General features: G+C 39.2%; 1 protein-coding gene across 1 annotated transcript; it reads right to left on the bottom strand.

Moving 5' to 3' along the window:
* Positions 1-2581: 2581 nt before the first annotated feature.
* Positions 2582-6918, bottom strand: hp (haptoglobin). The gene is made up of 4 exons (XM_062423459.1): positions 6790-6918; positions 6301-6362; positions 3975-4249; positions 2582-3312 (listed from the first exon to the last, which is right to left on the bottom strand). The coding sequence occupies exons 1-4, from the start codon at positions 6792-6794 to the stop codon at positions 2743-2745; spliced, it is 912 nt and encodes a 303-aa protein (XP_062279443.1). The 5' UTR covers positions 6795-6918; the 3' UTR covers positions 2582-2742.
* Positions 6919-15176: the final 8258 nt, after the last annotated feature.

Here is a 15176-nt window from a genome sequence, read left to right as displayed (position 1 = left end):
AAATGCATTTGCTCGGTTGTTTGGTACTATCACAAGCAAAGCCCAGTCTGGCGTTTGCATGCTTTCCTCTTGTAGTTGTGGGTTTCCTCAAATAGTCAAAAAAACATGTTATCAGCTGCAGAGATATTTTTAATTGCACACTTTTGTAAATGTGAATGAGTGCTTGTCTGCCTGTTAATTCTGCACAGGGTTACACTTGTCTAGGTTTTCTTTTTCTTAAACTGAACCCCCCAGTTAATGCCTCTTGTCCCAGAAAAACTCATCCTGCCAAATGATTTAACCTTTACATTTTGGGATGTGGTTGTAAGATGTTAAAAAATAGTGAAACAATGGTTGGTTTCCTCCCATTGTCAAAAAAAAATGTGTGATAGGTTAATTCTCCTGTCAGTGCCTGTGACGAAGGTACTGAAATAGATCTGGAGTTCGTCCCTAGGCGCTTTACGATTGCTGCCCACTGCTCCTAGCCCACTGCTCCCACTGCTCCACTGTACAACTGTATGTGTGACAAAAAAGTACCTTTACCTTTGGCTTTTTGTGGCTTTGTCTGACAAACAGATGAAAATGGTGAGATATTCAATTTACTGTCAAATATTATGCAGAACAAGAGAATTGTCATGTTTGAGGAGGTGGAACAAACACATTTTTTTCCCCTTGAAAAATTATACCACATTGTTTATCAATCAATTATTGTTCATTTTGGCAATTCAGCTCTTTTTTTGTTTGTTTGCAAATTTAAGGGGGGAAAAATCAATCTGAAGGATGCATACACAGCATGAAATGCTGAAAAAAACATACACTCACTGTACTCACATGATCAGATTATCATTTTACAAAATTAAGATCTTCATTATTTGTTGTAGATGCCATTAAAAAAAAACTCATTTTAAAAAAATCATTTTATATAATTTATTGTATATAATCATTGCATGCAACTCTCCTTGAAAAGAAGTAATTAGCTGTAATCACTATATGTGAGGGTCAGTATTTAGCACTATATAAAGTCAGTTAACAGCAGCTGGTCAGGGGGTGAAGGAAGAAAATGCAAAAAATCTGATGTCCTGCAGGGAATCAAAATGTTACATTTGTGCAACAGGTTTATTGGTTTAAATCAGCAGTGGTTTTCTTTGGGGAGCGGTCTGCTGAACCATCAAAGTCATAATGAACACATTTAACAAATCACTTACTGTACATTGACAATAATGAATAATCTTTTTCTATCTCTCTCATCTTTCACCTTCATTTTGTATCAGTTGGACAGGCAGCTGTCATCATCCCACTTTTCTGGCGTGGAGAAAAGCATTTGTTGTTGAGACAGTTCATGATTTATGGCAGAATGAACACACCTGCCAGACGAAAATATCTTTGAAGTACTGCTAGTGTTGGGGGGGGGGGGGGGGGGGGGGGGGGGGGGTCCTCTGTCCACAACTTTTCTTTTCACAGTGATGAAAGCACATGATGAAATGTCTTCTCAACCTTTGAAGCACTCAAGTCAAACTTTATGTCGCCCTCCACTGAAAAATGTGTTTGTGGAAGCCAAAAATGCTTATTCTATATGAAGAGGAGATAGAGAATTTACAAACTCACTAATAACACTGAGAGCAATCTCAGATTTAAGGCATTTATTAGTGAATATCAGAATCAAATTATGCATACAACCCAAGACAGCTTTCATGCAATACAGACAGACTACTCGGCCGAAGTAGGGTGCAGCCCTCACAGTCTCAAGACTCATGAGAAGACTGGACACCGTTGAGTAGAAATCTCTCAGCTTTAATAGTAGATTGATGACATAAGGATCCGGCATCTGGTCACATACACAGTCCAATGTTCGTTTGCACAGACAGTTCAACTCTGTTCACTGTCTGGGTTTCAGCTTGCTGACTGGGTTCAAGATATGTACTTAACCAGTTCATTCAAACATACTTTGTACTAGCTGTCTCAAATTACACAGTACATCAGAAAAACATGTACACAGTAATAAAGTAATTAATTTCCCTTCACAGTGTTCTCCTAACTGATGCTTCACTTGGATGTTCGAGCTTCACTGAACACAATGATGTAGAATGATGTGCAGAATTTGACACTAAAACACTGATTTCACATTCATCTGCTGAAGGAGAGAAAATGTCTGTATGCTCATTAATAATCTGAGTTTAAGGTGTTGGTTTATGAGCATGAATCATAATATCGCTAGTTTGGACCCAATCGTGGTCCAATATGCAACTTATGTAAATGATTTGGAAACTTGAAGCCTCCAGTGCACAAATGAAGTAGGAGCAACAGTTGTGTCCAGCAGTTAAACTTTTGAAATGAACAGTATTTGCACAGATCACAGATCACAGATTCTGGATTTTTTGATGAGGGAGGAGAAGGGGATGTAGTTTTAAGAATTTTAAAAAGGTAATTAAACTTATATAAAACCATATAAAAAATGTCTTCTGACAATTAGCGTATTCTTATACATCGTACATATATAAGAATATACAACATATCTGGAGAGTATCTTTAAGTGTTTAACATCGAAACATTGTGTGGGCACTGCAGTTAACTTCCAAACACAAACAAGTTTCCAAACAAGATGTATTGGTAATAATGGATTTATTTACCAGAAATCATACAAAGACTGTATTTTTTCCTTTTCACATGCTTATTACAATATTTTAATGTCAAGGCAAAAGTAATTACATTGCACACACTGAACTAGTCACTGACTTAATATATTGTTATGATTTCTCTACCAAATCAAAAGGCCTGCTGCCATCTGATCATCCTATCCATAGCTTCAGCACGCAAAGCAGACGATTTATCTGTATCTCCCCTGGTGACGCTGTGTATCCAGTGCAGATATGAAGAAATCTTCATATAGACTCCGTAATTGCGATCCGAGCAGGCCTTATCATAAGACAGGATCCCTGCAGCGTACACTTCTCCACTTCTAGGATCTTTGGCAATCAGAGCACCGCCTGCATCACCAAAACAAACATTGTGATCAAAGGCAGCTTTACTGGTGCAGAACATGTTGTCATCCACAAATGGTGTCAGCGAGTTTTCTCTAAGCTCTGTGCCATATTCTGATCTACAGAGAGAGTTTGTGGCCAGGGAGAGCACTAGATGTTTGAGTGATGAAGCAGGGGTGAAGTGGATCCCCCAGCCCCACCCAGTGATGATCACCGGTCCGCTCACGTCCTGGCCTCTCTCTGGCAGGGGGATGGGGGTCACTTTGTCACTCATAACTACAGGCTTCTTCAGCTGGATCAGAGCCAAGTCGTTGTCCCAGTCAGATTTGTTCTGGAAACCTGGGTGGAGAACAACCTGCAGTAGGGGAATTCAATAGAGAAGAAGTCTGATTTAGTGTTTTGGTTTTTAATCTGGCTCTGTATATTAATTAAACTGGAATAGCAAAGCAGTGAAATGTCCTCCTTAATATCACATTCACAAGCTTTATAAATAGATTTTTTTTTTTTACTGTGAGTGATGCATACACTTATACTCTGCATCTTGTTGCTGTCCAATAAAAATACATGTATTTCCAAGCTTTGTCTATGAGTGGACAAAGCCAAGGGTGCAAGTTGTGAGCAATTCAATTGAAGAGTAATTTTTCCATCTCATAACAACTTTAAGATCCCCAAAGTGTTAAAAGTAATCAGAACTTGAAAAGATTAAAAAGTCTGAAGAACAGTTTTGTGTAGCAGGATTTCAGTTTTTCTTATTTTCTCCAGGATGAGGGTTTGTTTTTAGAAAAAAAAAAGAAAATAGAAAAAAGAAAATCTTCAAGTCTGTGCATTACATTATACATATTTCCTGCTCTCTATTACTGTTAATTGAACATCTATGGAAACTGAAATCCTGCCTTCACATAACATTTTAATTGCTTATACAATTCATGAATGCATAAGACACATTTTAATGATGACAGTACAGTAGCTTCAACATGTTTTATCTTTAATTTCCATTGGATGTTTTTCTTTGCTTACCTTCTCTACTTCAAATTCTGTGGTGGGACCAGCTTCTACTCGACCTAAGATCCCCAGGTACACCTTAGGAATGAGAGGAGTTTTTCCCCGAGTGTCCTGTCGTGTCTTTCTGACAAACAGGTTCCTGCCAGCCGTCAAAACCCAGCGGTCGGAGATGAGAGCACCGCCTGCGAAGCCTCCATCCAATATGCTGTCAGACAGATAGACCATAGCCTGCCAGGGGACACGAGGTGCCAGGGTCCCCCCAACCAATCGCTTGGATCGGAGGCTTGAGGCTGGGAAATAAACATGGACATACCTTGTTTTCTTTCTTGTTTTTTAAAACATTTTCTATTATTATTTGTTTTACATTAAATTAATATTGTTCTTGTATAAACTACAATGTAAGTTTAAAGGTCAGGTCTGATCAACACAACAAAGATTTTGATGCCATATTTTGCTCAAAAAGCTGCTTTCCTCAAGGTTTGATGTGTGAAGTTCCCAAATGGTTGACAAAACCCTTCATTTGTTCTGAAATAATTCTTAATCTCGGTAAGTCTTCCTGAGTCTCACTATTTTTCAAGATGCCTATTTAGAACCGATATATTAAGAATGCTTCACCAGTTTGAGCAGTTTATCTCTCAGTTTAAAGCATTGTCGACAGCAATGTTGTTCTTCTCCATTTTTTCTTCTGGAGGAGCTTAAACATATTTGATCAAATATGATATCTTTGACACCAGTGTTATCACGTTATAGCATGTGTACCGCAGACATTAGAGCATACTGTTATCACTTCCAGAGATCTGCTGTTAAATGGATCTTTTCCCTGCGAATGCTATGCTTTCATGCTGTGAAGGTTCCCTCCAGAAACAGCAGCTCCTAATTCATTTAACATGGAGCGAAGAGGAGAATCCATCTACTCTCTGTGCTTTGATCTGCATGTCTTATGTGTGGCTGAGATAATCATGAAAACCGCTTCAAGTGATCTTCTCTTCAAAGTGATAACACGGATGGCCCTAACCTATAATGTTCATGATCATTAATCCTGTTTTAATTCTGCATCCTGACATTGACACTAAGACTGCCCTTTGTGTTTTGTGTTCAACACAGCAGACAATGGCTTACAAGTACAATTAAATGACTATTTAGTCGGGTGCATAACAGAGACTGCATTAATAGAAAATATGATTAGTTGTTGTACTACATTTAATGTTTTAATCTCATTATCCTCGTCTTTTGGAAATTACCTTTTTACCTATTACCTTGATAAGGTAATAGTGGTTCAAGCAGGCAAGCAGGCAACTTCCTCGTCACATACTGTAGCTTGAAGAACAATTTCTAAAATGAACAGTAACAACCCAACCCTCATATTCTTCAGGACAGCCTATGCAATTTCATGCAGGAGTCATCTATCTGAACAGCACCTGTCAACAGGGTATTAGTGTAAAACAGAAGCTTCAAGGAACTGGAAGCTGCACAGGTCGCTTGACTGTATCCTGAAAATAAGGGACTGCTTTTTTGATCTCTAGATCAGTCATTGTGGCCTAATATGGGATTATATTTTGACTTTGCAGTATGTCCCCAGAGTGTGTAGGGCATATTTTGATACTGTAAACTGGCCACCACTTTGCTCCAGAAAGAAATAGCTCAACCACTATTAGATGGGTTGCCATGAAAGTTGATGATTCTCTGACTTCTTCATCTAGCATCATCAACAGGACGAAGTTTCCATTTATCCAATATCTTGACATCTACTGGTTAGATTGGCACAACATTTTGTACTGATATTATTCATGCCATGCAATGTTTATTGACTGACATTTGCGGCATCAAGTAAAATATACAGTATCTGCAATTTGATGAATTCCTTAAATGTGCTCAATAACTTTATGACCAAATGTAAAACTAATACAATACAATCAGACATAGTTGTAGCTTGTGTTTAGTGCTAATTAGCACGTCAGCATGCTAACATACTGAAATAAGATGGTGAAGACATTATAAATGCAAAATATCAGCATGTTAGCATGCTGATGTTAGCATTTAGCTTAAGTGCAGTCTTATAGCCGACTTGATTAGAAAACGCTGGGATGTGTGGTTCTTGAGTGCACATGGCCAAATGTTATTAAATTACAGAATTGGTTGTATAATTTGGAGGATTTGTTGACTCTGGCTGTTGTCTCCCAAAGTAGCCTACGAACGAGTACTTACTGTATTCATTTATAAATTTGCAATGTTCAACTACAGATTGATTTTGAAATCAAAGCACCATTTTCCTCAGCAGAGGCATGTTTGTGTTAGTGTGTGTCTTTGTCTCTGTTTCCTAACATGGAGCGTTTCATCCTACCTTCAGTGTGTGCCACATCTGCAAAGCAGACCCATGCTGCGAGGATTACAGCCACAGAAAACCTTAAAACAACAACAGTCACATGATGAGCAAACATTAAATGTCTCTGCTCTTCTGGATCAGTGGAGGCAAAAAAGGGGGGAGGGGAGTCATTTAATTATTAAAAATGACAAATTAAACAAGTTAGTTACTTCAGAATCAGAATATTTAAGAATCAGAATATGCAAGCATTGGATTTACCAGCTCAAAAATCATTACTGGATACTTAGTGGAAAATGCAACCAAAGTAGATAGATTTTTAAAAGATAGAAAGTAATAAGACCTTTCTTAATTAAAAAAAAACATGTTTAAATGTATAGATTGAATCATTTTCTGGTAGTACACTTGACAATTTCTGGTTCTGAGCACAGATAATATATATTCAGGTATATATGCAGAGAAAATTGAAACTAGGTGACAAAAGATAGTGAAAAGATTTTAACCACTCACCACATTTTGTTTGAGAATATTAATCTTCTGCAGATTGCTATGATCTCTCCTCTCGAGTGTGCTCTGCCTGTTGTGGCTGACAGGCTTTATACATGCTGGGAGCCTTTAGTGTGGAAATTTCTGACTGGCACAGAAATGTTGATTCCTGTAATCTCGAATGAACAATTATGAAATCTTGCTTTCATCAGTTGGGAGACTCCCACAGCCTGAATTCTGGGAAAATAAATGTATCTATGATTAAAATGTGCTGCACCTACAGTATCGTTACAGCATGATAAAGATAATTCAGTTCAGTTTATTATAAAATAGAGAGTAGCCTTATGTCAAAACAAAAAGCTGAATATTTAAGAGACACCGTAGCAACCAGGTTCACAAACCTAGGTTCATAATTGTTCTAGACAGTCAGGTGCCAATATGAACACTAAAAGTATTACTTATCTGCAATCATTTCTCCTGTTCATACTGAAAAGATCACCTTCAAATGTGCTTTCAATGTGAGTGATGGGGGCCAAAATCCACAGTGTGTCCACAGTCATTTTGTGAAAAAATGTGAAAAAAGCTTATCTGAGGCTTCAGCAGTCTGAATTAGTCATATCAAGTGGATATCTGCCACATTTATTTTTAGCATCAAATTCCCTTTGTGTTTTCTCCAACGGTGTTTCCCCATTGAGCTGCAGTGGAAGTATACCAACAAAAAGAGTGATCTTGGCACTAAAAAGACTGTAATGTTTTAAGATATCTACTTGATTTGACTAATTTGGACAGCTGACGTTTCATATTATCTTTAGATAAACTACATTTTTGTGCATAAAGAGGCTTTTGGATTTTGGTCTCCTTTTTTCTATCATTATGAAGGAGATTTTCAAGTCATTAAGAACAGGAGAAATGATTATATCAAGAAAACCCTATGTCAATGTTAATTTGGGCTCCCAAAGATAGACTTGAAAAATTGTGAACCTGCCCTTAAGAGATTTCTTATGTCTGCTATGTGGTGTAAAAATTATGTTTTCATTCTTGATTTGAGTATTTCTCTATTCAGCTATAATTTTAATTTGACTTCAAATTGGTTGGTTCAATTTCACAAGTCAGTGTTTTTTAAATTGTGTAAGACAGGCACTAACAGCTTGTACTGTTTGCATCATAGTTTACAAAAAATAAACAAATCTGACTGAGTCAACCATTCTTATCTCTTGTTGATGAAGAAAGTAATGCAACAGCCTGTCCTGTTTACGTGACACGTTGCCTCTACAGGTTTTTCTACAGGGGTACAAACAGTACAATATTTTATTAAATTCTTGGCAGTAACTAGTTAACAGTGATAGCCGCGAGGCAAATCTGTGCTACACTGCTGCAGGGGGAAAGTCCAGCATTACTACTGTGGATGTTTACAAAGCTGAAAACTCACACACTGATTACGAGGAGATATTTAACTAAAATGTTGCCATGATCTGAAGTCAAACACAGTGGTGAAAAACAGATGCGTTGCTTAAGACAGCATGCACAAGCTACAGCTAAAATCATAAAACCAATGTTTGGTGTTTAAACTGTTTCACTGAGTTAGTGTTCAAATCTTCAAACATATTCAGAAAGATGGGTTTTATTTTTGTAAACTCTCTCCATATGGACTTTATGTTATATTATATATCATAGTAGATATAGACTAAATGCAAACTTTTAGTTTCATAGCACCTATAACTATAATATTAGGTGGGGGACTGCAATATGCACAGTTTTAGACACAATGGAAAGAGCAACAGGAGTCTTTACATTGTTTTCAAGACATTACAATACAGTAAAGAGCTGTCACTTTTAGTCAGTTAATTGATCAGTAGATCAACAGAAAATTAATTGGTGAGTATTTTGACAATTGATTAATTGTTTCAGGGGGGTTTTTAAGCAAAAAGGCCAAATATTCTGATACCCTAGGTTACGTTCAACACCACAAATAAAATTCCGCACATACCTCCACTCAACCCTGCAGCTCCACCTCAAACTTTTGAATCAAAAATGCTGGTGTGCTATTTAAAAGCACACTGCAGCAACGTTATGCTGGTTTTGGTTGGTTCAGTTTAAAAAACCAATGGCTGAGCCCTCAGTGTGTGCTGCAAAAACAGAGACAGTGAAACAGGTGGAAACTGGAGATGACAGCTACACTCGTTATGTTACTGTAAGCGCAATAAAAGCTACGAGAGTAAAAAACCAAGAAGTAGTAGAAGTAATTTAATTTAATCCACTATATTTATTCAATTAAAATGTGTGGCAACTACGCTATAATGCTTTGGGGAGAACCCTAATTACTTTGCGGAAAAAATATCGATATATATTATTAAAAAAATAGAAAATGTACAAAAGCAAAACGCTTCACTTCCATGCAGTCAGTATGTTCGTACATTTAACAAGCCTAACTAGACAGATTTCAGATTTCTCAGACTCAAAGGTTAGAATAATTGTGCAATAGGACTTAATGTGGGCTTTCAAGAGCCTGGAGAAATGATTTCCTGAGAGTAATCAGTTTAAGCATTTAATTGGATATGAAAATCCTGAAAATCAAACACTGATTTCAAATGAAGTCATTTCATGATGGCAGAGTTACTAAAGCTTTACAGCATTCAGTCACCCGAGGCAAGCGCACTCTTAAATGGATCAAACATTCAATTCTGTTCTCCGAAAGTCAGCACTTTAACCTCACAGTCATCGTTTCATTATTAATCCACTGTGCTGGAGTATGAAGCCAAAATAGTACTGTCCCTATTTACAGGTTACACAGATTATGTGTATTTTTAGAACATAGTAAGGAAATGTTTGATATAGTTCATTATTATGGCTCAATAAAAGCTTTTAATTGCTTTGGAAAGAGCGATCCAACTCTTTGGTGAGGACTGTTTAGGGCCTTCACCAATGAACTCAGCCTCCTATGATCCTTCAGGTTTCACGATTATACCTGAACTCTGCCTATGACATCATCTTATCAATAAAAGCCATGGACACATTCAATTTGGTCTCTCTGTGCTGCGCTCCTGCAAAGATCATAGAGATACCACTGATCACAACAAAGAACAAAGGACCCTTCCTTACCATTTGGCCACAGTTTGGTGTAAGATTGACTCAAATTGTTCAGTACTTGAGTAGATACTAGCTTATAGCCGGTAAATTTTACTGCAAGTCACACAGTTGTCTTAAGAAATAAAAATGACCAATTCCCTTTTTTGTCTTGACGTCTGATCTCCCTCCACCACTGCATGTGTGGACTCAAACTCTTCAGCTGATGACCTAAGGACAATACCCAAACTCTGTCACACTGCTGAACTCGCTCAATATAGTTCAGTAACAGAAGGACCGAAAAACAAACATCTTATCGCTTACTAGAGCAATCCCGAAGTAAGGCTGATATCTGGGCAGAGTTAGCTACAAGGTTCTTTGTTACTGTGTGCTTATGTTTTTAAATATACAGTACCAGTCAAAAGTTTGGACACACTTTCTCATTGATGTGAATGGGAAAGTGTGTCCATACTTTTGACTGGTACTGTATGTTTTGTAGGACTTTTATTGAGAACTAAATGTGCTTTCTTTTGATTCAACCTTTGAATGAGTTTTCCACTCAACATTGTGGTTTTCACGTAAATTAGTCCTTACATGCTTTTCTCTCTCTCTCTCTCTCTCTCTCTCTCTCTCTCTCTCTCTCTCTCTCTCTCTCTCTCTCACACACATACATACCTGTATTCTGACCTTGGCATTAGGAGGCAGTGAGTACCACAAAAGGTTTCATTTAGACTGAGGCTGATTTCAAATTGTCCTGCCTTGTTGCCATCTCCATTTGTCTCCTCAATTCCACACATGCATTGTCTCCTCCCCACCATTTGACTGGATTTAGGACTCTTGTGATCCATCCAAACGATCAATAGGTGTTCTGCTCCCTCCATCCAGTGTCTGCATACCTCCAGAGCGAGCTTGACTGCAAGCAGTTCCCTTTTTCCAACACCACAGGGGACAATCGTTGGGAGAAAAATGCACAGGAGTGAGGTTTCTGGTCAGAAACTGAGCTATAGAAAAGAACAACTTCATCTGTATCTGTATCCCCACAATGAACTGATGTGAAGGGTCTGAGGACAGGTGCTGATGTAAAGTGTCTCTTTAGCTCAATGAAGGCAGTTCAGGAAAAGGTGGTAGAAGAGGTGAGTTGGGTAAGACATTGCTACACAGCTATAGTCTCTGATTAACCTTCTGTAAAAGCAGAAGAATTAATCAGAGGAAGATATTTATTTTTAACTGTTATTTTTATTTAAAGTACAATAGTCTTTCTTGGAGACAAAGAAAAACCTTATGATGACCTTATGATACCTGTGACTAAGGAGTCATGGATGTAAGTCTCCATAACTTCTCTCTCAGGGCAAGACATTGAACAGGCAACTGGAAGGGAGGGAAGATCCTGGAAGCAGATCAATGGTGAATCATAAAGGTGATTTGGGGGCAAAGAGAGAAGTCACTGCTTACTAAAAGCTTCTCCCAGGTCATGGTAAACAGAGGGAATACATGATGGTTCAGTGGGCTCAATGTACAATGAGGGAGCAGTGGCCTCTGCTTTGGCTAGGGCAAATTTCAGGCAAGATGAATGACAAAAAGAGCTCCAGCTCTGACTTGTATTGGTGGACCAATTGATTTGGGGTTTACGAAGTTTTAACCAGGTTTGACCGAGGATCAAGGGTGTATGAGGGGAACAGATTGTGGGGAATTGGATGGACTCACAACAACAGGATATGATCGGATGAGGTGTAGGGGCTCAGTAATTTGAGTTACTCAAGCAAGGAGCTTTCCATTGAGAGCATGGGTGTCAAGGGGAACTTCAAGTGGTTAAATGGATATGCTGGGTTGGTAAACAAGATTTTCATCAGCACCTGAATCCCTCAATGGCACACAATGGAAGAGATAAGCGTGGCGTTGAGCTGCATGGATCAGGTAACTGAAGAAAGAATCCCCACTTTTATTGGTGAGCCTCCTCTTTTGTCCAAAGGGGACAGGAAGCTAGTAGATAGCCGGCTTGACCACAGTAAATGCACAAACCTGTTATCATTCTCCGGAGGGTTTCAGCCGATGAGAGACCAAGTTGCATTGGTTCCTCTGCTGAGGAGAGGGACACAGGAGAACTAGGAAGTGCACAGATGCTTGGGTAAAGGCCAGGGTTAGCTCTCACGAGAGGTGGAGGGGATGATCAAGAGAAGGACAAAGATAGAAGACGGCTAGCTTTCTCTCTACAGATAAATGATCCAAATAAATGGTTAGGGAGATTAAAGCATCTAAACTGCCTGAATCGTCTCTAGACAGTAATTAATCTGAAACGCATAGCCCATTAAGAAAGTGAAGCACGATTTCAACACAAATCTGCAGAACTGGTCCTAAACGCAACTGAGTATTCAGCTATGCAGGGAGAACCCTGACTCAGTAACAGGAGGTGTTTGGTAACATATTGTTAACAGGGAGGTCAAAAACTTTTCCCATTTCAGAGACAAAGCTAATGTAAGAGAGGCTAACAGGTGGCTAACTATCCCACACAGCTGATGTCCCCCTAAGTAACCCCATGATGTAAGATATTGTTGCCTAATCTGTTGTGTAGGTAGAGGGTTGTTGCTCAAACACTAGGGAACACTGGATCAGAAACGACCAGCACATCCTCAAGACTCCACTTAGCACTCCAGCTCTGTGATGTGAGGTTCTCTGTGATGGAGAGCTATCTGGGTCTGGAGCAAACGGGCTAGCCAGGGCTTTGGGGGCTGGACAGGAGAGGTGTGTGAAAACCTCTTTGACTTGATGTCAAATTGGCTAAAAGTGTTTCCATGACATTGTGAAGTACCTGGTCATGTTGTTACATAAGGGTACTCTAGGTGGGAAGAGCTTGGTATAGGCTGTCTCGGCATGCTGGGCCCACGCAGGTCAGATAATTCTGTTACCATCAGTAAAAGCAGACCCAATCCCAGACAATAGAATTAGCTGAGCTGAACAGGATGGTGAGCAAAGTTGAGCTGAGCAGGGCAGGTGGACAAGAGGAGGCTGGCTGAGGATAAGGGGTTTAGTAAGCAAGCAGGTGAGGGAAGGCAGATGGACTGGAGACTGGAAACACAGTAACTACAGGTAATGAAAACAAGACTAAGAATAGCTCTGAATATGCAATTGCAGAGTGGTTGAGATGTACAGACCACTGTAGTTGAAACAACGACGTGGAGATGAGTGGATGGAGAACCGTAGTTGAATTACTGTTGAGATGATGAATTGATGGATGACAGATGTGAAGGCAAGGTGACTGAGTCACAGTCAGGAGCGAACTGGAAAGTGCCAAGGATGGAAACCAAACCCACACAACATACACACTCACACAGTCCAATAGGGGAAAACAGGAGACGCAAGGGAAAAGGGAAACACATGGAAACACAGGGAAAATAACTGGAAGCGCGGCCAGGGTTGCAACACTTTGTGCTTTATTATTCATAGCATGACTTCTGCTGCAGTTTATGCCACATTAGCAGCATTGAAAGACCAGTCATGGAGGCCACTCCATATGTAATCAATCAGAAGCCAGGATATCTGTTGTTGGAAAAGTGGAATCAGATATACAATACAACCCTTAGCTTAACAGGAAATATATCCTAGGGTTATTTATTTGGCAGGTTGAAAAAACCCTTGAGGATTAAGTTACATAATGCTGCTCAGTTTGTATGTTGTTCATTCCTTCTCTCTGACCTCATCAACATGTCTGCAGTATTCATATAGGATGTAAGCTTCAACTTCCATTTCAATGTCTTTTCTGTGGAACTCGAAATGTCTCTGGGAGATTTTGTATACAGACGAAGTCAAGGCAAGGGAAAATCAGTGATGTGTCCTGCACTGTGTTCTCCAGTGTTTACAGTCAAATCTGAGGGCAAAGGTCTCACTTGATTGCTGTATAGTCTCTGCTCCCTGGGGGCAATAAGGACGGTAGGATATGACCCATGTGCCAGATACGATCAAAGCTGCATGTAAAGGCCATCGGGGCAACGCTGGACAAATGCCCAGCGTTGGATAGATGTGTTTTACCCCTTCTGATACTGTTTATTGGGCCATTAACAGTGTGTAGTACATATCTCTCTCGTTCTCTCATACATTCAGGCTCTAATATTTCCAAGATCCAAGGCAAAGACCTGGGGAATAGTCCTAAGTGATTTTGTAAACAAAAAGAAAAAAAAAGTTATTTGATACGTCCTTGAAGAAATGTCAGTAACAAAATGCAATGAGTCATTGTCAGTTACTAAGAAAGATTATGGAGAGCCATGGTATACAGCAAGGAAAACAAAACAGATACTTTAATAAGCTAAATGATATAATAAAGCACGGACTGGATGCAGTCAACTGGAGACAGTTATACAAAGCATGAGAGATGCTCGGAGTGGCAAGGAAGAAGGGGAGAGGATGAGAGGGCCAGGGGAGTCACATCAGAAGGCGAACGTGGGTGGAAAGAATGAGTGTGGACTTTACCTTGAAGCTCCAGGGGAAGAACGTGTGCATGTGATAAGGACTGCAAGCCTTGCAGAGGGTAAGGGGAGGGGGATGCCGTGGAGAGGGGACGGGAGGTTGAGCGCTCCACAGAGTGAGAGAGAGGAGAGGGAGAGGGGAGAGGCTGAATCACAGGGACAAAGAGCTGGAGTATGTGAGAGGCTTTATGCTGCATGTGTGTTTCTCCAGAGAATGAATGATGCCAGGACTACAGCTCCACTTCCTTCTTCACTGGAGTATTTTTAACTGGATTTTACTTTCACAAAGTCAGCGCTTCAATACTGGATTGTTTTCTCATTATCAACATCTCTCTGCTCAGCTGCTTCATGGTCCATAACAGTAAAAATGCCGGTATGATTTAATTTTTCCTTTTTGAATATTTTTATGTGTTGTAACAATGATACAAGGAGGTGAAACATTTTTACAATTTATCTTATTTTATTTTCCATGGGGCGTTTATGTTTTGTTTTTTTAAAATCGCCAAACTTGTGCGTGAATGCTGATGGAATATAATTTTGTGTCAGGCTATATTTGCATGTGAATAATTTGATTTAGAGCGCTAAACTGTTATTGCTTCTTGAAACACATTCAATTTCAGTAACAATTTTGGTATGCATGTCCATTTTTTTTTTTTACCCAAAGGAAACAAAGCATTAAATGCAATTCATGTAAACTTTTTATTGTTAAACTTCATGTGAGATTCTTTACAAAAGCTGAAGGAAATCCCAAGCTCTTCATCTTTTCATCAGTGAGCCACAAATCTTTTAAAAGCATTTCTAACTGTGAGGATGTAACTGTCAGGTGTCTGATCGGTCATGCATGTAGCAGCTGTTGAGTTAGTATAATAAAGTGGCTGTGATGTCCATTAG

This window comes from Scomber scombrus, chromosome 1, assembly GCF_963691925.1.
Source record: "Scomber scombrus chromosome 1, fScoSco1.1, whole genome shotgun sequence".
In the NCBI taxonomy this organism is placed as follows: domain Eukaryota; kingdom Metazoa; phylum Chordata; class Actinopteri; order Scombriformes; family Scombridae; genus Scomber; species Scomber scombrus.
This window is presented reverse-complemented; position numbering and strand designations above follow the sequence as displayed.

What these genes read in the sequence shown, in the direction of transcription:
- hp (XM_062423459.1), bottom strand. An exon ending in AGATGTGGCACACACTGAAG is followed by an intron (nt 4,250 to 6,300) that starts GTAGGATGAAAC and finishes TTTATTTCCCAG; the next exon opens with CCTCAAGCCTCCGATCCAAG. An exon ending in CAGAATTTGAAGTAGAGAAG is followed by an intron (nt 3,313 to 3,974) that starts GTAAGCAAAGAA and finishes CCCCTACTGCAG; the next exon opens with GTTGTTCTCCACCCAGGTTT.